At 44.5% G+C, this 25341-nt stretch overlaps 1 protein-coding gene across 2 annotated transcripts in view; it reads left to right on the top strand.

Moving 5' to 3' along the window:
- The window catches only part of CDK5RAP2 (CDK5 regulatory subunit associated protein 2), a 190200-nt gene that overhangs the window by 102327 nt on the left and 62532 nt on the right, over positions 1 to 25341 (top strand). For both annotated transcript variants that reach the window (XM_012802462.2, XM_023510586.1), the window contains 7 exons: positions 1284 to 1381; positions 6142 to 6272; positions 7789 to 7898; positions 9999 to 10127; positions 13865 to 13960; positions 15740 to 15930; positions 20996 to 21425. In XM_012802462.2, coding sequence (XP_012657916.1) covers positions 1284 to 1381; positions 6142 to 6272; positions 7789 to 7898; positions 9999 to 10127; positions 13865 to 13960; positions 15740 to 15930; positions 20996 to 21425 — 1185 coding nt within the window. The remainder of the gene's footprint in view (positions 1 to 1283; positions 1382 to 6141; positions 6273 to 7788; positions 7899 to 9998; positions 10128 to 13864; positions 13961 to 15739; positions 15931 to 20995; positions 21426 to 25341) is intronic.

Below are 25341 nucleotides of genomic sequence, written 5' to 3'. Positions count from 1 at the left end.
GACCTGGATCCTTTTGAAGCGTCTAGGCCAGTGATGTTGTGTTAATAGAATGTCCTTCAGCTTGCATTAGTGTCTGGTGTTTTCTGGGTGACCCTTCAGTCCGTGCACCTTTGGTAGGAAAACCACTGTAGTGATGCTGTTCTCACTGTGTCCCATCCCATGATACGCGATTCCATTTGTCCCGTTCCTGGCCATGCTAACTTGATAACTTTATGAAAGCGGCATCTGCCACGTGTCTTGACTATCTGTTATTCTTTTTCCCTTTGTATTTGGGGGAAGTGTTTTGAGTCTCTATAAATATACAGATCTTTAAATCTCACATACTGGTGTTAGCATTCTTTTACAATTTTTGGCCAGATTACCCTTGCTCATCTTGCATCACTGGAACTTTCCCTTTGACCAACTTCTCCAACATCTCCCCGCCCTTCCTCTGGCAGCCACTGTTCCACTCTTTAAGTACTTCCTTGCTTTGTGGCACAACAGAATGCCGTAGAGCTGTATCTTCTGTTTCCCCCGATTTTCCTAGTCCCAATACTGGAATTGGCCATTTCTCTGTGTACCTCTGGTTTCTTACAACTCACAATTTATCTTTGACCTGTTCCATGGCTCCATAGGGTGGTGGTTATTGTCCACCACTTTGCAGGTGGGAATACTGAGGCTCTTTGTAAGTAACTTTCCAAAGTCCCAGAACTGGTAAATGGCAGAGCCAAAATCTGAACTTTGTAAAACACTGCGTATTTGTGAATGCGAATTCAAAAAACTACATTTCCATCTCTTAAATGATGAGGCTGGACCTTATAGAGGTTTGTTACCCAAGGTGCACATCGTAGCAGGTAACTGAGATCAGCTCAGATCTCCAGTATCACTATGCTGGTGCCTCCCAACTGGGCCTCACCTGGCTGCTTCTGCTTTGTGTGAGTCCTCGTCCTCTACTTCAGACAGCAGCAAACACGGAAAGGCATTCTTTGTAGTGTTGTGAAAACGATGACCCGCAGCTCTGAGGGATGACAGTTTCATGATGGGCAAGCCAGGTAACTGATGAGTCTTTCTTTTCTAGCAGCTGTTAGTGTTAGAAGCTCAGCCCTCAGCCTTGTTCTGGCAAAGTGATGGGCTGTCATTCCCCACTCCTCCTGAAGGTGGTGCTCTTTGACTGTGGCCTGAGCCAGAGCCTGGCACCTTCATTTGGTTTTAAAAACCAGAGCTAGCCACATATGTTTGCATAATGTAAGGGTGTTCTCTTTTAAAATTGTTCCCTTAATATCAGATGCCCATTGTCATTTCAGGAAAAGCAACCATCAGACTATGAAGAACTAATTCAGGTCTTACAGAAAGAGCAGGACATCTATACCCATCTGGTAGAATCTCTGCAGGAATCAGACAGGTAAGGGGTTTCTGTTTGGATGTCACACACATGTGAGTGTGAACACACACACCTTGAATAAGTGCTGGTGCCTCTAAGGCAGCACAGCCCTATCATTTTGCTTAGCAAGTTTATTTGGCTGATAATTGCTATATTTCGTTGTATATACCTGTTTTCTATCGAGAATTGTCTGATTTTTGGCAATGAAATTAGGAGGAAATACAATAATTGCTCAGATGTCTAAATTCTTTGTAATATATTTAGAAATTGCTTTTGTGTCTGTTATCTTATGTGATCCTCACAACTGTTCTATCAGATAAGTAATAATGGTATCTCTTTTTTCCACAAGGCCATGAAAACTAGGAGAGCTTAAGTGACTTGTTCAAAAGCCTCATAGGTGTTGAGTGGCAGACCCCAGAATCCAAACAAGTCTCTGTGTCTCGGGGCACCTTGTCTCTGCAGAATTACTGAAACAATTTGGTGCCAGTGTGGTCTGGTGAGAAGAGCCAATTATGGGCTAGTGGTCTTGTTCTGGCCCTGGCTCTCCCACTTCCTACCTCTGTGTCCTCGGGCATGTGGCCTGCTCTGGCTTCTGTTTGCACATCTATAAATGCAGGGTTGGCCTCAAGGAGTTCTCACATAAAGAAATCATTTCTCTACACAGTGGGGTAGTTATAGTTGAAAGGAGTTAATGTCTAGAATTCATTTTAAAACAGTACAGAAGCAGAGGAAGTGGGTAGGGATATGGAAGGAACAAGGCTAGCCGTGCGCCCTGATTGTCGGTGCTGCGGTGTGGTACATCAGTTTCTCTTCCTTTGTGTGTTTAAAATTTTCCATAATAAAAAGTCTCAAGCCTGGGCCTTCCCTGCCCTCCTCACCTGCCCTGTGCTCTTGCTGGAGTGAGCTCTTCCTCGTTCCCCGGGCTGTGCGCTCTTGCAGACTCTGCCTCCACTCGTGCTTCTTACCAGCCTCCTTCCCTCTTTCCCCTACTTGGTCCCCCACCAGTCCCTTTGAATTAAGCTTTTAGAATTTAGCCTTGAGTGTCACCCACCTAATCCCCAGAGCAGCCCCCTGGCTTGCGTTGGATGGTCATCCTGTGCCCTCGTCTGTGTCTACTGTTTCCTTATCGCACGGGGAGCTGCCCAGGCCGGGGGTAGAGTAGGCATTCAGGAAACTTCTGGGCAGCACGCCCCACCCCTCAGTGCTCATCTCCCATATTATGAGATCATTTCCAGATTTTTAAAGCTGAACTGAGTTTAGAGAAAATGAAAACATGCTGATGAAGGGAGTGGGCATCACTGTCTGAAAGGGAGCTTTTTCAAGAAGCCTCAGCTTCTGGCCATTTTCGCTTGGGAGAGGGGTTGAGTCATGTGGGGAAACTCCCAGAGGAATGGACACATTTCAGTTGTGCAGCTTTTCTGGGTATCAAGAGGCCCTGTGGGTGGATGTGGCTGCCCTCAGGCCCCCTCGGCACTGTGAACGGCTCTGAGTTTCATAGTTTCTCTTAATGAATAAAAACATGGATGGGACTGAGGCAGGTCGGGCCTATGACTAACAAGGATGCTTAACAGGTTTCCTGTTCGTCTTCAGACTTATGGGGAGACATACTTGGTTCCAAATACCAGCTCTGCCACTCAGCAGCTCTGAGCTCTTGGATAAGTGCCTCCGTGAGCACCTGAGCCTCAGTGTGTTTATAAAATTAACTTTGGGTGATCCACCTACCAACCTGCCTCCCTATCTGCCTACTCTATCAGGTTGTTTTGAAACGAGATGATACTGTGTAAAGCCCCAGTACTGGCCAGCACATAGTGAGCACTCACTAGTATGTGGTAACACTTCTTAGAATAAAAGCAACATGAAAAGCTTACATAGGCCTTGATATCCTAGTGTGCCTGGCTGTAGCTGGGGGATCAGAAACCTCAGCGGACAGAACTGTGGGCTGAGGCAGGTGGACCTCCCTTCTATAACTCCAGCACTGCTCACTCTCCGGAAATTAGCAGTAAAGGTGGGTGACTGGAGACATGATGTGCTGTGATTAAAACTGGAAAGCGAGGAAGGAAAGTCATCGTGGGCAGCTGTGTTACCTAATCCCTGTACTTTTCCTATTTATTCTTTATACCCGCACTCAAAGTTGCTGCTTTATCCTCATATTACAGAAGTGGATGTGTGGCTTCCGAGATGGTAACATCTTGCCCAAGGTTCACAGTTAGGAATGATCAAAGCTCAGATCTCCGTGCTCCTATTGATGTGCTATCCAGCATGAGGACTAGCACCGTTAGCACTAACCTGTAAATCAGGGTTTCTGGGCCTCAGTGGTGTTGGGATTTGGGGTGGGTAATTTTTTTGTCATGAAGGGATGTCCTATGCATTGTAGGATGTTTAGCAATCCCTGACCTCTGCCCAGATGCCACTAGCACACCTGCTCCCTCTGCACCAGTGGTAACAGCCAAAAATGTCTTTAGATGTTGCCAAATGTCCCCTGTGGAGGAAAATCATATCCAGAGAATTGTTGCTGTAACTCATGAAAACTACCAGTTTTGGCTCATGAGTGTCATTTTTTGCAAAGGCATTGGGCTCCATGGAAGGAAGGAGATGGTGTTTGCTGAGTGTCGGGTGTGTTATGCACTGTGCAGGCTCTTTCCAGTGTCAGGTCTCAGTTAATCCTCAAAACAATCTTGAGGTAAAGGTATTGTTACCCCCACTCCCCGGGGGAGGAAATCCGGTCTCAGGCAGTTGAAGTGACCTGCCGGCAGGCATGGAGCTGCATAGTGTGCTGTGTTATTTTGAGCTTGGATCTCTCTCTCTGACTCATTTCTGCTCCTGCCCGCGAGGCCTCCCCCTTCCTCCCCCCCAGTTCCAGAAAGAGGAAGGTACAGGGTTTTCGTTTCTTTCTGAATGAAGCACCTTTTGTTCTGCTAACTTTTCACACCTTGAAAAGATTCTGGAGCTGGGAAAACAGAAATGACAGACAGGGGAGCAGCAGCTGTGTACTTTTCACCCTGTCAGGAGATGGGAGCGGGAGTGAAGCAGTTAGCTTTCCCCAGCCCTGATCGCAGGAGCTTCACTGAAACCATCTTTTTTCCCCTAGTTAAATGTCTCTGCAGCATGACTGCATCCAAGGGAGTGCTGTGCTGTGACACCTCTGTAAGGTTTTCCATCAGCCTTACAAATTGATCATTATGATTGTCTTGAAATGGAACTAGGTGCAGGATGCAAGCTGGGCCCCTTCCCTTGCATAAAGACTACTTCACGATGAGCAGTCCTCAAAGCATCAAAGATTGGACATAATAGCTTATTTTCCTCCCAACATATGTTGATTTATGTGTGCAGTTTGACGGATGGAGTGGGAAGATGTCTTCGAAGGAGAGATGGTGCTTGAGTCTGACATACATATTTAGAGCAGTGTCTCCTAACCTTTTGGGGGCTGTGGACCCCTTTTGAAAAATCTGAGTGAAGCTTATGGGCCTTCTCCCCAGAAAGATCTGCATGTTCAAATATTTTTGCAGATGGTTTCAAGGTGTTGATGGACCTTAGGGAGCCTTAGGTCAGACACTGGACAGAGAGTGATATGTTTCTTGGTATGTAAAAAGGCCGACTTTCTGATGTGTTAATGTATTTCATCTTTAATGACGTTCGTATATACTTTGACCCAGTAATTGCACTCCTGGGAATCTTAAGAAACAACCTGAAAGTCAAACAAGGCTTAGGCACAGAGATGTACAGAACAGCATTATTGATGCTGTTTAGATGTTAGCTGGGGTCTCCACGTTCCCCTGAGAGCTGGATTTAAGATCTCTGCCAGCTGCATGTCATTAGAAGTAAGAAGTCTTTCCTACGGATTTGCACTGCTCAATACAGTATTGGGAGTGAGGGTGAGGGACAGGAAGGAAGAGAAAAAAATGAAGAGTGAGTCAACAATAAGAAAGAGGACCAACTGAGGGCTCAGAAGTCCACTGTGGTGGGACAGTACTCATAAGTGCATAGTACAAATGCGTCTTTAGTTTAGAAGGGGAGTTGTCCAGTTTCACATCAATGTGAAAGTGCTAAGCTATACAGAAAGCGTTCGTGGAACCAAAAGCTCAAAACCCAGAGGAAGCTGTGGAAATTAGCACCTCCGAGAATTTGCATCACTTGTAGGACTCTGTCCAGTAAACCTTCTCTATCTGCACTTTCTGCTTTGGTAGCCACAAGCTAAATCTTCCTTTTGAGCATTTGAAATGTGGCTAACGCACATGTTTGCATGTTTGATTTTATTAGATTTAAAGTAAGTTTAAATTTGAAGATGGCTAGTGGTCACTGTATTGAGCAGTGCAGAGAATTATATTATTTCCATCTGGTTATATTTGTAGCGAAAACTTGGAAATGACTCAGATAAATACTAACAGGGGATGCATTTTAAAGTAAATGGTGGAACAGTCACCTGGTTTAAATGTTATATCCTCATTAAAAATGATACTCACAGATAATTTCCAAAAATGTAGAAACATATTGAAGTGAGGCATGTCAATTCAGCGTTGTATGTCCCATGTTATTTCAACCTTGTAAAAATACAGGGAAAAAGAAGAGGAAACGCAGTCTGCCAAGTGTTAATTGGTAGTTGGAGCATGGAAAGAGTTTGTTTCATACTTTTATATTTAAAATTTCCTATAATAAACATGCATTTACTTTTATAACCAGAAAAAACACAGAGGACATAAAGATCACAGGAATGCTTGCTGAGCTTTGCATCTTAAAGCACAAATAGATCTGTTTTTAAAGTTCTGGTGTCTTGTTTTATCAAGTATCAACAACCTGCAGGCTGAGTTAGACAAAATTTTTGCCCTGCGGAAGCAACTGGAACATGATGTACTTTCATATCAGAATTTGCAGAAAACCCTGGAGGAGCAGATCAGTGAAATTCGGAGGCAGGAAGGTACGTGCTCTCTTCTGTGTATCTCCCTTTGGCTTTTCCTTTGGAGGGTGTGGGCCGAACTTTAAGGTAGTGCTAATGCTTCCTTAGGAAGTGAAGGACCCACTGGATTTCATCTGGGGTTCTTTTTGTGGCAACCATGTTGCTGTCGGCTTTCCCAGGGTGTATCCATCTGGCTTTGGCCTTCTTAGTTGAAGAGCCCAGTAAATTCTGTTAAATGCTACAGAGGGTCTGGTGTAGGAGAATTTCTTTGCTGCCTGTGTTTTTTGCATCATTTGATATTCCCAGCTCCAGATAACTTGGAGACTTGTGGTCCTTTTTTCCTGATAAACAGCCCTCATTACCCAAATATCTGGGCATTGCCATAGCACCCATTGCAGAGAGCCCAGGACTGCACAAGTGTGTGGGTGAAACTGCTATTGCAGGTTGGAAGGTTGTTCTTAGATTGTAGATTCATTCGGGGGTGAGGGTGGTTTATGGGGCTTGCTTTGCACTTGTAAACACCACAGTGCTATTTGGTCCTCTTGTTAGAACCTGAGCCCCTTGAAGTCTGGGTTGGTGTCCTGTCCCCTTATAGCCCAGTGCCTGGATCTGCACTGCTCAATACTATATTGAATAGAGCAATTATTGTAAAATTGGTAGGCTCAACATTTCTTGAGCACCTACTATGTATAAGGCATGGTTCTAGGCACTTTTCATCTCTGATCCTCACAGTCCCTGTTGGGGAGATTAGGCATTAACTTCATCTTACAGATGAAGAAGCTAAGGCTTAGCTGGAGGGTAGGGTGGGGTTTGATTTGCCTGGATGTGAGCCAGGATATCTTCCTTTGGAGCTTAGCTCTGTTTAGTATTCCACCCTGCATTGTAGATGTATCAGCTTAGTCTTGTTACATGAGGTACTGTTTGTGGATCTGTCTTACTCAATAAACAGCCTTTCTACTCCTCCCCATTTCCGCTCCTGGTTAGAAGGTGACCTTTGCTGCGAAGGAAGCAGACCCTTCCGTAGGGGACTGAGGTTCTTTTCCTCAGTTCCAGCCGGCAGTCTCTGCACTTAGTGTGCTTGCTTCCCAGGAGGGATCTGGGATCAGTGAAAAATAGATCAGCTACTTTTATTTCCCTTGAGTTCTCCCCTTGAGGGTCACATCTAATTTTTCTGTATTCTCACCTACACAGAATCACTCCCTCATTTAAACTGAAATCACCATTTGCTTGTGCCATTTAGAATGGTCTCCAGGCACAGCACTCGATATGCAAATTATAATTCAGGATTGGCCACAGTGAAAACCTACAGCCTAAGATAAAACTATACATTGAAATATCAGCCGGAGAGAAAGGGGAAATTACTTTTGCTCCAAAGGTGGCACTTTGAATGCCCGTTGTGTGCTTACGCTCCCTTTCGGTGCCACCTCCTCCAATTTAAATTGTGTAGATGGATTGCACTGGGATGGGTCTTGGAAGGATCTGATTCTGATATTCCTGTTCTCTTCCCTGTCCCCTCTATTTTTTTTTCTTTTGGCAGAAGAACCTTTTTCATTTTATAGTGATCAAACATCTTATCTAAGTATTTGCCTTGAACAGCACAATCAGTTTCAAGTGGAGCATTTTTCTAAAGAGGAACTTAAGAAAAAGGTATTGACTCTTAACTTTTAATTTTTTTTTTTTAAGGTTGTTTGTTGTCTCTTGGGTTCCTGATCAGAGGTGTAAGACTCTGAAAGCCCCTTTCCTGTCCTTCTCCCTGTCCTCTCTGCCTTGTCTTCATTGCTCCTGTGCTCCTGTGTACATCGCCCTGAATGCTCCCCTGCGTCCCACACGCCTCAGGCCTGCGCCCCAGCCCAGGCTTGCTCTCCTAGAGGAGAGGCTCTCCGGCCCCTCCGGTCACCCACCTCTCTTCTTCTTCCTAATCCAGACTGATGTCCTTGTCATAGTGATCTGGAATTGTCTGCCTATTTGTCTATATCCCCTGCTAGGTTGTGAACGTCTGAAATGTAGTGACTGTATCTCACCCATTTCTGATTTTCCGGTGCCTGGAAACGTGCATAGTAGGAGCTAATAAATGCTTTTGGCTGAATAAAGTCTCGAGTTTGTTTGATGATTCTCTTTATTTTTAATTTTGAACTGGAAAGTTTTTTTAGTCTGTTAATCATTGGCATGGTTAGAGTGGTTTAGGGTTTCTGGGTTCTAAGCACCATCGTTAAGAGCGAGAAGCATGAGAGTAGGGGAACCATGTGGTTTGTTATAAAATCATTGCACACGTGTGGCTGGGATTCAGTTTCTGCCTTGGAACAATTCCCATTTTGGTAGAGGAGACAGGAACGCAAACAAATCATTGTAGTATGGCGTGTAAGGGTCACTGTGATGGCGGGTGCAAGGTACAGAGGCAGCAGAGGAGAGGTCAATTGCCAGGGACGTGCGGGTGGCCTCCTTGGTCAAGGGAGTCTTCTCAACAGAAAGGAGACTTGAGATGGGTTTTGAAGGATGAATTTGGAATTTGTCCAGGTGGAAGCCTTTCTCAGAGAAGAGAAAACAGCCTGTATAAGGCACAGAAGTAAGAAATAGCACCGTAAAAATTTGGGTATTTTGAGAGTAGGGCATGGGGCATTGAGACAAGTGTTGGTTTTTGAAGATGGAAAAATGGAGGTGCCAGTAGGTGCTGCTGATGTCCGCTGTGGCTGTGGGAAGGGCAGGACGTGTTTCCGTTGCTTGGCACTTAGTAAATGTCGCATCAGAAGGTCTGTTCTTCTCACTAGAACCTCCTTGAGGATTGGGTCCAATTTTCATCCCTGTTTCGACGAGTTGAGCATCTATGTGCAGTCAGGATAGGATTTTCCACTTTATTGGAAGAGCTAATGATTGTGCCCATCAAGAAGTTTTTGGAAAATTCCTGGCCATTGGGATTCGAAACTTGTAGGAAGCAGCGAGTGTCTGCTCAGTTGCTTATGTGTCTGGCCCAGCAAGACTTATGCCTTAGGAAGGAGCACTGGCGAGCTGGGTTCAGGCCTGGTTCTGCCTCTGTGGAGGCAGCTGCTCTTTCCCATGGGATCAGGCACCTCTGGTTGTTGCATCTCATTTAGTTCCCTGGGCATCCCAGGTGTGAGACCTTGGGCTGTGGTTCCTCCTTGTGAAATGGGAATACTCACACTAGCCTGTCTGCTTAGCATTTGTGCAAGGAATGATTGACTGAAGCCTACAGGACTATTTTAGTCTTAGCTATAAATTGATTCCTAATTGACAACTGTTACTATTACTGACCTTGCTAGATAGGTAGTCACAGAAATGAATACCTGTAGAATAAGGTCAGTACTGTAGAATAAGGCTCCAACAGTCTCAGGAACTTTAGCCTTGGGGGAAGTTTTCCTCTAGAGGGTCTTGTATGGAAGGCAGAAATAGTATTGGCTAACATTGGCTGAGCAGGACCAAGGACTTCAGGGCGTTGTGATAACGGTCATGTTCGGTTCTCACGGTAACCCATCCTGCACGTGAGGAAGCTGAGGCTTACATGAGGCAGCTCGCCCAATTCTCTTTGCCTTAGCGCTGTTGGCTCTGGGGTGAGAATACCAGCATGCCCAACGTTACAGCTGGCGGTTTTGTCACTGTATGTGGGGCATCCTGAAGGCTAGACCCAGGCAGCCTGATTTTCCACATCTGTGACGCAGAAAGTCTGGGAAGCGGGGTGGCTCGGGAAGCCAAGGTCTGCTACTGGCTGGGCAGTTTTCTGCTCTCATCTTTTAGGTCAGTGACCTCATACAGCTAGTGAAGGAACTGTATGCAGACAACCAGCACCTGAAGAAAACCATTTGTGATCGTTCTTGTGTGAGTTTCCAGGGAAATAGTGGACTCGAGGCAGCAGGACAAACCAAGGTAAGAGGAAACATTCTTGTTATCATGTGTAAATTACAAAAACATAAGCACCCAAAAGATTTCTCAAGACTGTGTCTGTCCTGGGAGGTCTATAATGGAAATTCTCTGAGCTGCGCCTGTAATCCCAGCTACTTGAGAGGCTGAAGCACGAGTATCTCTTGAGCCCGAGTTTGAGGTCACCATGAGCTATGACTATGCTGTGTCACTGTACCAGGGCGACAGAGTAGGATTCTGTCCCCCAAAATAAAAAATTTCTGTGAGGTTGCTTGTTTTCTTAAGATTATTTGTTGGTTGTTTATGCATTGTTGGAGAATTTGGTTGGAAGTTACCGCATAGGAGGGATTTGGATGGTGTACTCAGCTTGGTGAGCGTTGAAAACCAGGAACTGTGCAGCTCTGGGGCCCCTACCTCTCAGTGCAGGGTTAGTGCATGAAGCACTCGGCACGGGTACTGGCACCTCATTCGAGTGCTCAGGAAGGATTAATTACTATTATTATTACTTATATTATCATGCTTAGAAAACTAAGTGTTTTGGGAGCATAACAAAGAAATATGGATTAAAGAGCATAATTTAATTGCACTCAGGTATTTGTAGGGCTTTCATGTTGAACAATGAATAGACCTTGTGTGACTCTCAAGGGCAGAAATGGTACTCAGAAGTATAGAGTGTTTATTAAGTATTCTGTTAATAGTAACAGAATAAAATTCAGTTTGTCAGATCTGATATAATTTCATGAAAAGGAGGACTTTGCTAACAGTTTTGACTTCATAGGTTATCAGTTATACAAAATTCATAAAGCCCTCAGCATAGGGCCTGGCATGTAGTAGGTACTCAGTGAAACATAGCTATTATTTATTTTTTTAAATTAATGTATTATTTTTTTGAGACAGAGTCTCACTGTGTTGCCCTCAGTAGAGTGCCATCACAGCTCACAGCAACAGCACACTCTTGGGCTTAAGCTACAGGTGCTGAGCCACCCGCTACATTTTTGTAGTTGTCATTGTCGTTGAGCAGGCCCAGGCCAGGTTTGAATCTGCCAGCCCTGGTATATGTGGCTAGTGCCCTAACCACCGAGCTGTGGATGCCGAGCCTTTATTTTTATTTTTTAGTAAGTTAGTGGCAGAGTTGAAACTTGGAATGCCATGTGTTAAGAGTACTTTGCTCAACTCAATGTAGGAGAAACCCTTTCATAGCCACAGGAGTTGGGAAGGAACTACTCTCTATTTTCCTCCAAGCCCAAGGAGATTTATCTCCTGTATTAGAAGGTCATAGGGGGCAGTGCCTGTGGCTCAGTGGCTAAGGCGCCGGCCTCATATACTGAGGGTGGTGTGTTTGAGCCCGGCCCCGGCCAAACTGCAACAAAAAATGGCTGGGTGTTGTGGTGGGCACCTGTGGTCCCAGCTATTTGGGAGGCTGAGGCAGGAAAATGACCTGAGCCCAGGAGTTGGAGGTTACCGTGAGCTGTGATGCCACGGCATTCTACTGAGGGTGATAAAGTGAGACTCTGTCTCTAAAAAAAAAGGTCATTGGGGACCTTTCTTGGGCAATTTCTGGATGGAAGGGACAACAAAAGCCATATTGCACTGGTCTCTTTTTGGAAACTTGGAGAGAAGCAGAGAACACTCGGTGACCAGAGCCATTGGGGGATCCTAGGGATCATCTTTTTTAAAGATGGAAGAATTTTTCACCAACATTTTAAATTATGAAAAACTTCAGACATAGCAAGGTGAAGAGAACTTTACAGGTAGATTCTGTTCGCAATTCCCACCCATCCATCATCATGCTGTCTTATCTTTTTGATAAATTTTAATTGAAATTGCAAACATCAGTATCTTTCCCCTAAATACTCCAGCATAAATTTTTAGTATATGTTTATAGTTATTTTTTTCTTTTAAGGTTAAATTTATATACAATGAAGTGTAGAAATTGTGAGCCTCCATTTGCTAAGTTTTTGCAAGGTGTGTGTAGCAGTGTAAGCCAGACTCTGACCAGAGCCCTGTGTCCTCTCTTGCTAACCCCCCAGAGCCCCCACTCAGCTGCTCTTCTGGTTTTTGTCCTACCGTGGAATAACTTTGCCTGTACTAGACCTTCATGTAAATGGAGACATACAGTGCATTCTCCTTAGTGCAGACTCTCACACAGCATTGAGATTCACCCATGGTGTTATGTGAATCAACAGTTTGTTCCTTTTTATTGCTAAGTAGTATTTCATTGTGTGAATATATTATACTTGTTTATTCATTCTGCTACTAATGGACACAGATAAAAGGTAAGGTGGACATTCACGTATAAGTCTTTGTAGGGACATTCTCCCCCCACCCATCTCTTGGTGAGTGCCTATGAGTAGAATTCTGTGTCATAGGGTTATTAGTTTTATAAGAAATTGCTGGTACTTTTCCAAAGTGGTTTAACATTTTATGCTCCCACCGAGGTTGACAGTCCTAGTTGGTCTTTTCACTGGGGAGTGTCTAGGAAGGCAGTAGAGGAAGAGCGTTCCTCCCCCCATTTGTAAGCTTTTGTGTCTTACTAATTACACTTCCACGTCTCCTCTGCTGAAAGCTTGATGACTTGGTAGGACGTGGCTTTTGATCATCAGTTCTTTTTGATCCTCATTGTACATTTGGATATGGTCCTGGGAAGTTTCTGTAAAACTAAAGTCAGTTTTGTTTTTCTTCTTCCAAAACAAGATTTCTCTTCTAAAAGGAAGATCAGAAGAATTTATGGTTTGCTGGGAGAGTTGTGGGGGTAATTGACTAATAGCTGGAATTCAGAAAATGAAACTGTTAAGCTAGAGCCATAGATCCCCATATGCCCAACATGCCTGACAAGTGACCCAGTGCTCAGATTTTAACACTGCAGGGTGGAGCTCACTGCTACCTGGTGAGATGAGGGTTGGTACAATTTTGAGACACCTGTAAGTGATTCCTTCCTGGGATCTGCCACTGTTCTTCTTATTGTCTGTTTGGTTAATCCAGGTATCCCATGACTAAAACTTTGCTCCTCCAGAGACATAAGGACTGATGGCTGTCTTGAGAACTTTGCACTGTCCCTTTGTAAAATGCAGGGGCTTTGGGATTTACGCTTTCAAGCATTTGGGATTTATGCAGTCTTTATAAATAACTGTCCTTCATATCCCAAAGTGTAAAGTTATCGCCAGGCAAGCGTGATACTTCTTCTCATTAGAGATGAAGACTTTTTGTCGGCAAAATGACTGTGTTGTGGGGACTGTCCGTCTCAGATGTGTAACAGTCCAACAAGAGGTTTATGCCTTGTGCTAAATGGGAGAAGTGTCGCATAAATGGAGCATACCATAAATTTCATTTATTGCTTTTTTGCTATTTGATATTTTCAATTCTATCAATAGCTATTTTCCACAATCTTGTTAGTTTTATGTAATCTGAAAGTGAATTCAGCAAAGGCAGGATGGCAGCGGCACAACAGACAGCATGTTTAATTTGCAGCCGCTTAGGAAAGGCCGAGCAAGGGCAAGGGGAAAGTTATTTCTTGGGGAATTTGTCCTTAAATTACGCTTGATCTGGGCAGCCGTGGGTGATTTGCCAGAACTAGCAATTCTAACTTTGGCTAATTTTTATTTCATGGCTTTGGCATTTGTTTCTGCCTCGTTCTTGTTTGTTGTTTTGCATTTTAAAAAAAGACGTCACTGACTTATTCATACATATTCATGCTGCACGCTTTTTTTGGGTTGCGTTTTCACATCATTCCATGCTCCATGTAGCTTCTGGCTAGCAAGGAGGACGAGAACACGACCAAAATTGGAAAGGATGACGAGCGTGATTTCCTGAGTGACCAGCATTTGGAGCAGAGTAATGAGGTAGGAACATGGCAGCTAACTCCTTATTTCATCCGCCCCACTCTGTGCCCAGGCCACTCTTCCCGTCTAGAATGAGTACAGTGGGTTTTCTGTTCATTGAGTGCCTGCTGTGCCCATGGAGAGCAAGACTAGATCTTTCCACTCTCAGAAGTTACAAACTGGGTGATGGAGCCAGCCATGAGACATGAAAAAAGACGTATAGTTGGAAATAAAAAAGGGGTGGTTGTGGGAGAGTTATAGGCATTGAATATTGGACCTGGATAGATCTTTACAGCTTGAATCCAACCCACTTTATTTTATGCATTGGAAACGGGCCCATGAAAGATGGGGATTTTTCCAGGGTAAGCATAAGTTCGTGATAGAATTGGGGTAAGGACCCTTGTGTCTGACTGCTATGAGGTCCCAGCTCATTAGACTGCCATGTAAAGAGTTGCTGATGGAACCACACTTGGTCTCCCGGTCTGGAGCCCAGCTTGCTGTCATCTGGGCGTTGTGGTCATTTGTGGTCCACGGAGAAGGTTTTTCTAGTCACGTGCATGCTGAGCATTTGAAGAAGGCCTTCTCCAAGGCTGAGAGAACCCGAAAGACTGGTGGTGGGGGGACAGGATTCTGCAGATTGGGCAGGTTAGGTTTTTCAGGTTGTGGAGTTGTAAATAGGAGATAATAAACGGTAGGCAGTTTTGGAGAGCAGAGTAATTAAAAGTCGGGCTTTGAAAAAGAGAGACTTCCTTTTGAGTCTTGGATTTGCCACCACTGTCTCTGGGACCTTGGTTAACCATTATTTTAAGCCTATGTTTCCTCATCAATCAAGATAATAATACTTCATTTTAAGATTGTTATGTTATTCAGAGGCATGTAATAAATGCTCAGTAAATGATAATGATTACTGTTTTTATTATTAAATTCTAGGATTTTCCTTCTTTGGAGGTTGCTTGTTTGATGGATTTAATAACTAGATTGGTGGCAAACAAGACTCCATAAATAACAGCTCATCTGTGTGGGTCTTGTGTTCCATTAAAAAAATCTTCATCATTTTACCACTGTAGAGAGATGGGGGTGATGGTTAGTGTGTATATCACCAGCAGTAATGAAGTCAAGAGGAGTTATTTATAGACTGGTAGAAGAAATTTACAACTTTGGTTGGGGAGAAAGAATGCTAATTGCCGCACCTCGAGGCCTGCTCGGCACAGGCTTTAACTGGATGCATCCTCGGTACCACTCCTGTGGGACCCTCAGTGACCCACAAAGGTGGATCCATAAATAACATCTCCATGGGAATGAGGACCTCTGCACTTTCCTAATGAGACAAATCAAGGCCATGTTAATTAGTATGTGTCTGTAAAGACTAAGTTAGCCTTCTGATGTGTCACAAGTGTCTGATATACACTGCAGGAATATACTAAATACCCACGTCATTGATAGTTAATGGAATGGGTTCTGTACCCTTCTTAGGAAGGACTTAGAAGGAGTAGGCTTTGTGTGGAGAGAGAACACCAATCTGGCATAGACCCGTAGTGAGTTAAGACGCTTAATGCAAGCCAGTCATCTCATTTCACTGTCCTGACCGCCTTGGGAGGTAACATTACTCCCCATTTTATAGATGAGGAAACTGAGGGTGAGGAGGAGTGATGTTAAACACCTGTATCCTCTTTCTAGCATGTCTCCCTGCATTAAACTGTGTGTGTGTGTGGACCTGTGTGCCTGTGTTCCTCTCACCCCGTTTCTCTATCCTTCCCTTCCTCTGTGTTCCACTATTTGAACAGATACCTTTATTTGCAGATTTTGGAGGATCGTTTCAAAGGGTGCTGCAAAAACGGTTATTTAGAGTGCACAGATTCAAGTATTTTAGACTACGATGGGGCCCACAAACCTGGTTGCCCTGGAGACCAAAACCTGGAAGAAGGCGCCGTGCTCGTGAACCTGCTTGCCCCTTTCTTCAATGAGAAGGCCACATTGCTGCTGGAATCCAGGTAGACATTGCTTTGTCTCTCTGGTTTAAGGGGAGAACAAACTCATTTTGCTAAATGGATTTAGATGATGGTGCTGTGCAGTTTACCTGAGAGAGCTCCTGAAATGGCCTGGAAGGAATCTTGCCAGTCATGCAGTTAGGTAATTATGCTGCCTGTGAGTGGCTGCGAGGGGACTTTAGCAATGCCTCATGCAAGCCCATTATAGAGAGGAGAAAGAAAGCTTTCCTCGAAAATTATTCCTGGGAGCCCCAGAAAGGGCTGCCTTGCTGTCAGTGAGAAAAATCAGCCCTACTGAAATCTCTTCCACTTCCCACAGTAGCTTAAAAATACCATTGTAGTTGTGACTCTGCTGTTTTATGAGGAGCTTAAATTAAAATTCTCTTCTCATTATATCTGGTGGGAGTCATTCCTAAGTGAGAAAATACTACAAGTTGTTTTTCTTCAAACAAAAAAGGAGAAACAGTCAGAACATGTGTATTTTTTCAATTAATCCTTTAAGAGCAGTTTCCCCCCTTTTCCTATTCTTCCTACTCCATCCATAGCAGCCGCTTGGGCTTTGCAGCCAGCATCTCTCAGTGCCTCAGTTTCTCTGGCCACTCCTTAGGGTTGCTATGAAGAGTAAGAAGAAAGGTATACAAAAAATGGCCAGCCTGTGATACATGCCCAACAGAGGTTTTCAGTTCTCTCTTCTGGTGTAGACCGAAATGGAGCTAGTAACTATTGCCCATGACTCCTGGCAAGAGCCAGGGGCCATAGAATTTCTTTTACTAGGTATCATTGATAAGCTAAGCCTTGTGGAGGTTTCTTAAGCTAAAAAAGGATTGCGGCATTCTGTTTTTTTGCGAGCTCAGCAAGGCTAAACCCTTCCCCAGTCTCTGACATCTAACATTTTTCTAGTGTCAGTAGCTGTTCTGGTTTATTATCACAGATAGTTAGGTGGCCATTGTCAGTGCTTGAGAAATAGAGGATTTCCTAAACATTAGGGTTTTAAACTTTATCAGAGTTAAAAGATACCTCTTCTTTCTGAAGGCCATAGAGGAATGCATAGTCTCCAAGTTACAAACATCCAACTTATATACAACTCACACCTAGGAACAGAGGCTATTAGAGGTAATAGGTAAATGTACCTGTTCCAGCTTACATACAAATTCAACTTAAGGACACACCTACAAAACTTACCTTGTCATTCCTAACCCAGGGACTACCTATACTGTGGGCTTTGGGGGGAGTGTGGTGAATGGGGTTGGGGGGAGGGGCTATGCTTCCTTCTGGCAGACAGGCCCTTTTCAGCCCCGCCTGGTGGTTGGGAGTCAGAAAGGTCTGGGTTCTAATCTTTGCCACTTGCTGGGGGATCCTGAGCCTGTTTGCTCATCTGTTAATGAGGGGGATTAATAATAGCCCTTGTGTCACAGTCTTATTGTGATGATTTGGTGCGGGTAAGGATTTGGCACGTAGTACGTGTTTAGTAAACCTCAGTTCCTTTCCCCTTATATCTTCTACTTGGCACAGATGCTCAGGAGGGAATATGAACAATATTTGGGCCTCTGAATAGACCCCTGGACTGAACTTTTGAAAAGGTCTTAATAACAGTGGTAGCTTACAGAATTCACTATTCAGATTTCCAGCAATGTAACACTCAAAATGTTTTATTTGACATCACCACCACTTTAGTATATTATAATGGCCTCTTTCACTACCTTTCACTACCGTTTGTAAAGTCTTTTCCCGGGTTTTATTGTGTGTTGTTTGGTGGTGAGTAATGGTCCTCTTCTGGCTAGCTGAGGAACAATTGTCATTATTTTTTATCTAGATTAAAGAGGGAGAGGAAAGTAGAATTTAGTTTAATATCCCTTGAAGCTTGAAATGGCAGAAGTATTTTTAAAGTCTGGGTTTACTATAGTTTAAGATAGTTTGTGTAACCTAGATGATCCTACATTAGAAGTGAAAAATGTACCTTACATTTAAATTTTGTGAATGCTTTTATTTTTTTAATCCCATTTCAGTGCTTGTTATAGCTATTTAATCTGAATGCAATTTACTCTGCCCCAGTCTAGATCATAGACATGAAGAGGGCCCTGTCCCTGCCCTCAGAGGACTCACTGGGGAGATAGCACCTGGGTGCGTGCATTTCCCGTGGTAGCAGGATGGGAAGGTCAGCACGTGTTTAAGCAGTGGCTGGAGCCTAGTCTGACCGCTTCACAAGGTTTCTGGAAATGGGGCAGGCAGGAGAAACTGAAGGGAGAAGGAGAGAGAACCAGCACTGACAAGGGCCGTTGTATCCCCTTCTCCTGACCACCCGCACCCCCAGCACCCCCAGCGCAGCTTCCTGCTCCTGGGAGTAGCAGCGCAGCTTCCTCACCTGCCTCTGCCCTGGCCTTGCGCCCTCTGGGCCCTTTTCATAATCTGACTCAGTGTCATACCTTCCTTTCCTTACTAACCTGTTTTCTTTATTTTTCCGATGATTTAAACATATTTACTTTAAAATCTCTTTCACATTGGTTATTGTTTCCACGTCCTCAAGTGTGAATTCTCTCATTTGTTGGATTGTTACCTTTTTTTTTTTATTAAGTCATTTGTACCTAGATCATAAATACATTTATGCCATTATAGGTTTCACTGTGTTGATTATTTGTACAAATCGGAGTGCTTGCATCCTACTAAGCGACATAGCCTTTACCCCTTTTACCCAATTACAGGATTAAGACGTCGATGCTTTTGTAATAGTGGATTTTGGTTGCGAGTTCGGTTTGTCTGTGCTGAGTCCTGGTGCCGGCTACCAGGTGCCGTCTACCCTTAGTCCGGCCGGCGTGGTGATTTTGAAGTTGCCTAACTTGGTCCTCTGCGGGCTTACTTTAGGGCCCCAAAATCTGTTTCCTCTTAAACTATTGGGGTTTAATTTCTGGCTCTGCTGCTTTCTCCAAATTCCCCCCATTCTAGCCTCTTTTTCTTTCTCATGGGCTATGGGTTTCCTCCTCTGTTTCTGATCTTTAGATACTTTCATCTTGATTTTGAGCCCTGTGGTTTATCTTCAAAAGTTTGTTGTTGTGTCTACTGTGCTGTCATTTGCATGTCATTAGAGCTGGATGAGAGGAGTGCTACAGGTAGTTCACCAGCATCTTGACGGGAAATGTCTGTCTCCGTTCATTCTTTACACAATAGCAGCCAGAGTCACCTTCCCAAACCACACATGTGACCAGGCCACTCCATCAGGGCCTTTCGGTGGCCCTCCTTCCCTGACCGTGGTGTGCCAGGTTCTTCACTTCTCCCCGCCTAGCTTCCTAGCCTCAGCTCCTTAGCCGTCACGTGATGCTGTTCATGGTGCTTTCCATGCTCAGGCTCGCCCCTCACCCCTCCCTCTGCCAACCTCTCCTTGATGTTGGAAGCCGTCTTCTGACATTCTGTCTGCCACTCCAGCTGGACACTCTGGGATAATTGCTCTCTAACCCTCGTGATTTGCTTATATACATCTGTCTCTGAAACCCACCTGAGTCCTCTTGGGGTGTTTTGTATCCCCAGTGCCTACTCTATTGCCTGGTGTAAGAAACACAAAAGGGCATCTTCTTGAGCTCCTCTACCCTGGGCACCATACTGGCGTTTTACACCCTGGAAAGCAGAGCCTGAGATGTGGACTTGAGTACAAGTGATTTATCTGGGATGTAACACCAGGCAGCCTGGAAAGCAGACGCTGAGATATGGACTTGAGTACAAGTGATTTATCTGGGATGTAACACCAGGCAGCAATAAGGAGGGCTCAAGAAGGGTAAGATAGCAATGGAATCAAAGCTGTGAAGTGTCCAGTGTAGATCTGGTTACTGCTGTGGGTGGTCAGTACTGCTGGACTTCAGTCCTGCTGGACACCTTCCGAGGGCTGTGTAGTCTGTGCCTGTGTTGTCCCTCTGAAGGTTGAAAGACTGCGGCATTTACCCAACAGCTCTCTTCTGCCACTGGTCAAGGGGTTCCCCCAGAAATATAAACTGTTTCACACCTCTATGCTGCCTTGCTGGCGGGCTCAGAGAGCTCTGGAAAAAGCGTCAAGGTGGTAGAGATGTAGAGAGTACCTCAGGTGGGACTGTCTGTGTCTACAGGAACTGCCAACACAGCTGCAGCTAAAATCAGAGGTGGGCCAATGGCAGGTGGCAAGGGACGTGAAAAGCATCTGCTACCTGTATGCCCTCTTGTCTGATCCTTGTGACTAGGCTAGGCACAGTGGCTTATGCCTATAATGCCAGCACTTTGGGAGGCTGAGGTGGGAGGATTGCTTGAGGCCACGAGTTTTAGACCAGCCTGGGCAACAGAGAGAGACCCTATCCCTAAAAAAAAATTTTTTTTTTTTTTTTTTGGGTGGTGTGTGCCTATAGTTTTAGGTACTTGGGAGGCTCAAGTGGGAAGATCCCTTGAGCCCATGAGTTTGAGTCTGCAGAGAGCTATGATCATGCTACCACACTCCAGCCTGGTGACAGAGTGAGACTCTGTCTCCAAATTAAGAAAGAAAAAAATCCTCATGGCTATTTTGCATACGGAGATTTATCTTCCTTTCAAAGAGTTAGAATTTGGGGCCACTTTTACCTGCCTTCACAGCCAGCCTCCTTTCTAATGTGTTTGTAGACCAGCTTCCCTTCACTGGCGTCTGTTTGTGAACACCCATTGTGTACCACGGTGGGTCGGGTCATTGATGGACTGACCAGGTTGGCCAGGTTTCACTGGCAGCCATGGTTGCCCCTGGATATAGGAATGGGGCTGGTGCCATGGGATGTGTGGGGGACCCGGAGATTGTCATGGACACGTCTTGGTTCTGCTTGTTCCTACCTAGGCCCAGCCTGCATTCACAGGTCCACATGGCCCACTTGGCTTGCTGTGTGTCTGTTGTCCTCTTGCATGTGAATAAACATGGTAGTACCTGCCTTGTTTGGTTGTCATGAGGTTCCGCAGGATAAAATGCTTGCTGTGGTTCCTGGCATGTTGCAGGTATACAACTATACTATATAGTGTAGATGGAATCTGAGCAAGGGGATGAGGATGTGGCAGAAAACTTGATTCTCTTGCTTTTTCCCTTTTGGAAAAACAGGCCAGACCTTCTGAAAGTGCTACGCGAGCTGCTTCTGGAACGAATATGCTTGGCCGAGCAGGAGGTTTCTGGAGAACACCTTGATGGTAAAACTGAGAAGACACTGCAGCACATAGCTGTTCAGCTGAGAGGTGAACTCGGACAGTTTGTCCAACCCAAGTCGTTTTCCAGACCACGAGAACTGAAGCCACCTTGGGAGGCCCAGCTCGTAAAGGCAGGCGAGTTGTCCAAGGTGGAGCTGAAAGATGCCTCAGCACAGACTGAGGCTGTAGAGGACAACCTGCTTGGATTCAGGCATGAGGGAACGAGAGAAGCTTGGGAAGAGAAACCCACCAGGGCCAGAGTCAGTGCTGAGCACCAGCCAGGGACCTTGTGCAGGAGGCCTGGGCAACTGGCCGTTCCCCCGTGTCTCCTCAGTGGGACTGATAGAGTAAGTTTTTCCAGATATTAATGACACATTTATTTTATGCAAACAAAACCTTTTAAATATTACCTCCAATCCAGGCTGGATGTGGTGGCTCATACCTGTAATCCCAGCACTTTGGGAGGCTTACATGGGTGATTGCCCGAGCTCAGGAGTTCGAGACCAACCTGAGCAAGAGCAAGACCCCATCTCTAAAAACAGCAAGGCCTTGTGGCACACGCCTGCAGTTCCAGCTACTCAAGAGGCTGAGGCAAGAGGAACACTTGAGGTTGCTGTGAGCTATGATGCCACAGCTCTACCAAAGTGATAAAGTGAGACTCTGTCTCAAAAAAAAAAAGAAAAGAATGAGACCCTGTCTCTACTAAAAGTAGAAAAATTGAGGCAAGACTATCGCTTGCCAAGAACTTGAGGTTGCCACAGCACTCTATTCAGGGCTCTAGAGTGAGAGTCTGTCTTAAACAAAACAAAACAAAACAAAAAACCCAAAACAAAAACCAAAGATTACCTCCAGTCCCTTCACCTTTTCCCATTTCTGTGAAGAGAAAATCTGGTGTGTCCGTCCCTTGTACTTATCTTGGCCTCTGCCTGGAGCTGTTGTCCTCCTGAACCTTCCCCTGTCTCTTCTCCCCCTCCAGCCCTAACTCATTTATCCATATGTCATGATATTTATATGTTTTCCTTAGGACAAAACACAGGTGGGATTACGTTTATCTGTCTGTCTGTAGCTTTCTCTTTCATGTTATGAGGAACATGACGTTTTCTTGTAACGGCTGTGTCAGAGTCCATTGTAGCATAATGCCAAGATGTATATAGTTTTCATCTGTTGATGGACGTTTGTTTTTGCTGGTTGCAGTAAAATAGTAAGAACCTGACTTTAGGGGTAGGGATGAGAACCGAGGTTTTATGTTTTGCAGACTTTGCATAGGAGAGGTACTTTTGTCTTTATTCTCATCTTACAACACTTGGTGAAGAAGGCCGATGAGGAAGGCAGAGGCCCTCGTGCTCACAGTTGGCTATCAGTTAAGGGGCTGAGCTGGATGCCCACGGTGCCCTCCTGCAGCCACACTTAGGTCAAGCCACCTTGCAGCTGTGGTAGCTCAGAATGGTAGAGTCTGGTTTTGTTGGGTGAATGGCTGCATGTTGATTTTCCTGTGGTCTAGCTGCTATATCTGGGGCTCTTCGATAATACCATTAAATATGCCTGATTGTTAACAGCCCCCCCCCCCCCCCCGGCAATGTTTGATGAGACCTAAATGAAACCCTCCTGGGGACAAGGCTTAGGGTTGAGAATCCCCGCAGCAGGGAGACGTTCTAGCAGAGAGGGAAATGGGTCATGTTTCTGATAGAGCTCCCGCAAAGGCTGTTGCCGCGCTTGTTTCTGATGAGTGTTTTGTATCTGAGAAATCAACTGTACACATCGCTTTATAGCATCAGAATGGAGAATTAAGTTTATTTTCTGACCACTAAATTACTGCTTTTGTGCATACCAAAGAGAGTTAGATATATCATTAGCAAAATTGCTTCTGATTGTTTTAAATTATGCACCAAAACTGTAATTCTAGAAAAGGGTTTTCTAAAGATATCAGAGACAAAAAAAAAAAAAAAAAAGACACTGTCATTATATTAATGGTACTCAAAATGCAAATTTGTGCAGTTTGGCTAGGACTGAAATGTTCTCATCTGCCCCAGCTCCTTCAGTTTATACCTATATATTAGGAAAGCTAGGTGTGTGTTAGTGTTTCTTGATTATGTTGGAGATGTCATTCTATATTCAGGAAAATTAGAGAATTGAACAGACGTAATCTCTCCAAATATATTAAAAACTAGTTTTAACTTAAATTATCCTTTATGTGTGTTTAAAAGGAAGGAAACTATATTTATTAATTTTGTGTTATCTTAGCATCTGCTATATGTGCCAGGGATTGTGCTAGGCACTTCTTACATATTCTCATTTGATCATCTTAATAGTATGAGTTTGGTAGGTATTACCTTCATTTTATGAAAAAACATTAGGCTCTAAAAAGCTCAGAAAACTGTTGTGAGTGACTCTGCTGATGCGTGGGGTGACCGGGTTCTAAACTGAAGTCTGGCTGGGGAGACAGACAGAGATTTCCTACGCCTACCTTTCTCAGGGAAAAAGGAGTCGTTTTATCACCATCGTGTCCTCCAGTCTGTGCAAAGTAGATGAAATTTAATGGTACTCTCTGTGGTCTTTGGTAGTCAAGGAGTCAGCATTCCATGGCTTACCGCTTTTAAAAGGATACTGTGATGTGCTGTTAAAAGGAATATCACTGCAGCCTGAGGGTGAGACAGGAGACCAGATAGCCTTTCAGCTGTTCCTTATTGAGGTAAGAGGTGATACTTTACAGATACACGTGTTTGCATCTAGCCTGGCGAAATACTTGCTTTGAGTCCTTGAGTAGTAAGTCCCTTGACCTTCCTCTGTGGCTCCAGTGGGATCCGTGTGACCTGGAACTTGAGGCTGGCATGACGGCTAAGGGAGGTGATGTGTGGGAGTCCCTACCGCTACCTTGTGTGTGCTAGGACTGACTGTGTGAGTTCTTGTCCCCTTCCCTTCCCGAGGAAGCAGATCCAGTTGGGTGTCTTTCATCAGGTGGTAGGTGGGGCTGTGCTCAGAGTCCATAAGGTGGCATTTTGTGCAGTGTTATTTCAGGATGGCATTAGTTGACTGACAGGAGTCTTCCAGCTGGAAATTTCCTCTGGCATTTGTGCACTTCCAGATCTCCTTTCTGCTGCCATATGACACACAGATTTGGATCCAGGAATGGAGATGATTGTGAAGTGAGGACCAGGCAAACCATTGTTACTTTCTAGCGCTCTTTGATGAAGGACCCGCTTCCTCTCTAGTGGTCCCCGTGACCACCTCATACTGTTTTTATCCTCAGACCTGCAATTTCAGGACAGAGAGTTTCTTGCGTTTCTTAACTGAGCACTGACTCCTGAACTTCCTTGCTGTGTGACTTCCGGCAAGTTGTTTGACATCTCAGTTCTTTGGAAGATCAGTGTGATAACCTGTATTGTCCCGTGAGCTGTGGGAATGCAGTTTACTTTAGGATTATGGGAGAATCTTCTTGACAGCATTTTATAGCCTTAGAATATTCAAGAAGGGACCTTTAGTCGCCTTTCCTTCTCGAGAGACCTTGTGATTTCCTTACTCCTTGGATCCCAAACATTTCCTGTTCTTGGGTTCTTTCTCCTCCACTATTAAAAAAAATGTTAGTAACAGCCTTATTGAGACGTAATTCACATATCATATAATTTGTCCATTTATAGCGTGTGATTCTGTGGGGTTTTTTAGTATATTCACAGAGTTGTACAACCATTACCACAGTCAATTTTAGAACGTTTCCATCATTCCAGAAAGAAACCCTGTGCGCGTTCGCAGTCCCTTCCCGTATCCCCAGCTACCCACCCCCAGTTCCAGGCAGCCACTAACCTACTTTCTATCTCTTTAGACTTGCCTGGTACAGATATTTCCTATAAATGGACCATATAATATGTGGTCTTTGGTGACTAGCTTCCTCCGCTTAGTATACCATTTTTAAGATTTGCTCATGTCGTAGCGTGTATCAGTACTTCATTTATCTTTATTGCCAAACAGGAGGCCGTTGTATGAGTATGCTGCGTTTTATTTATCCACTGATTAGCTAATGTATATTGGAGTGATTTTCTTTTTTTGATTATTAGGATCAATGTTGCTATTCATGTGGAAATTTTCATGTAGGCATGTATTCATTTCTCTTGAGGATATACTTAGTGGTAGAATGGATGGGTCATATGGTAACTCTACATTTAACTCTTTTGGGAAACTGCCAGACTGCATGCATTTTACATTTCCACCAGCAGTGTTTGAGGGTTCCTGTTTCTCCACATCCTCTCCAGCACTTACTATTGTCCTTTC

Source organism: Otolemur garnettii, unplaced genomic scaffold (genome assembly GCF_000181295.1).
Source record: "Otolemur garnettii isolate 467f Iridium unplaced genomic scaffold, OtoGar3 scaffold00014, whole genome shotgun sequence".
In the NCBI taxonomy this organism is placed as follows: domain Eukaryota; kingdom Metazoa; phylum Chordata; class Mammalia; order Primates; family Galagidae; genus Otolemur; species Otolemur garnettii.
This window is presented reverse-complemented; position numbering and strand designations above follow the sequence as displayed.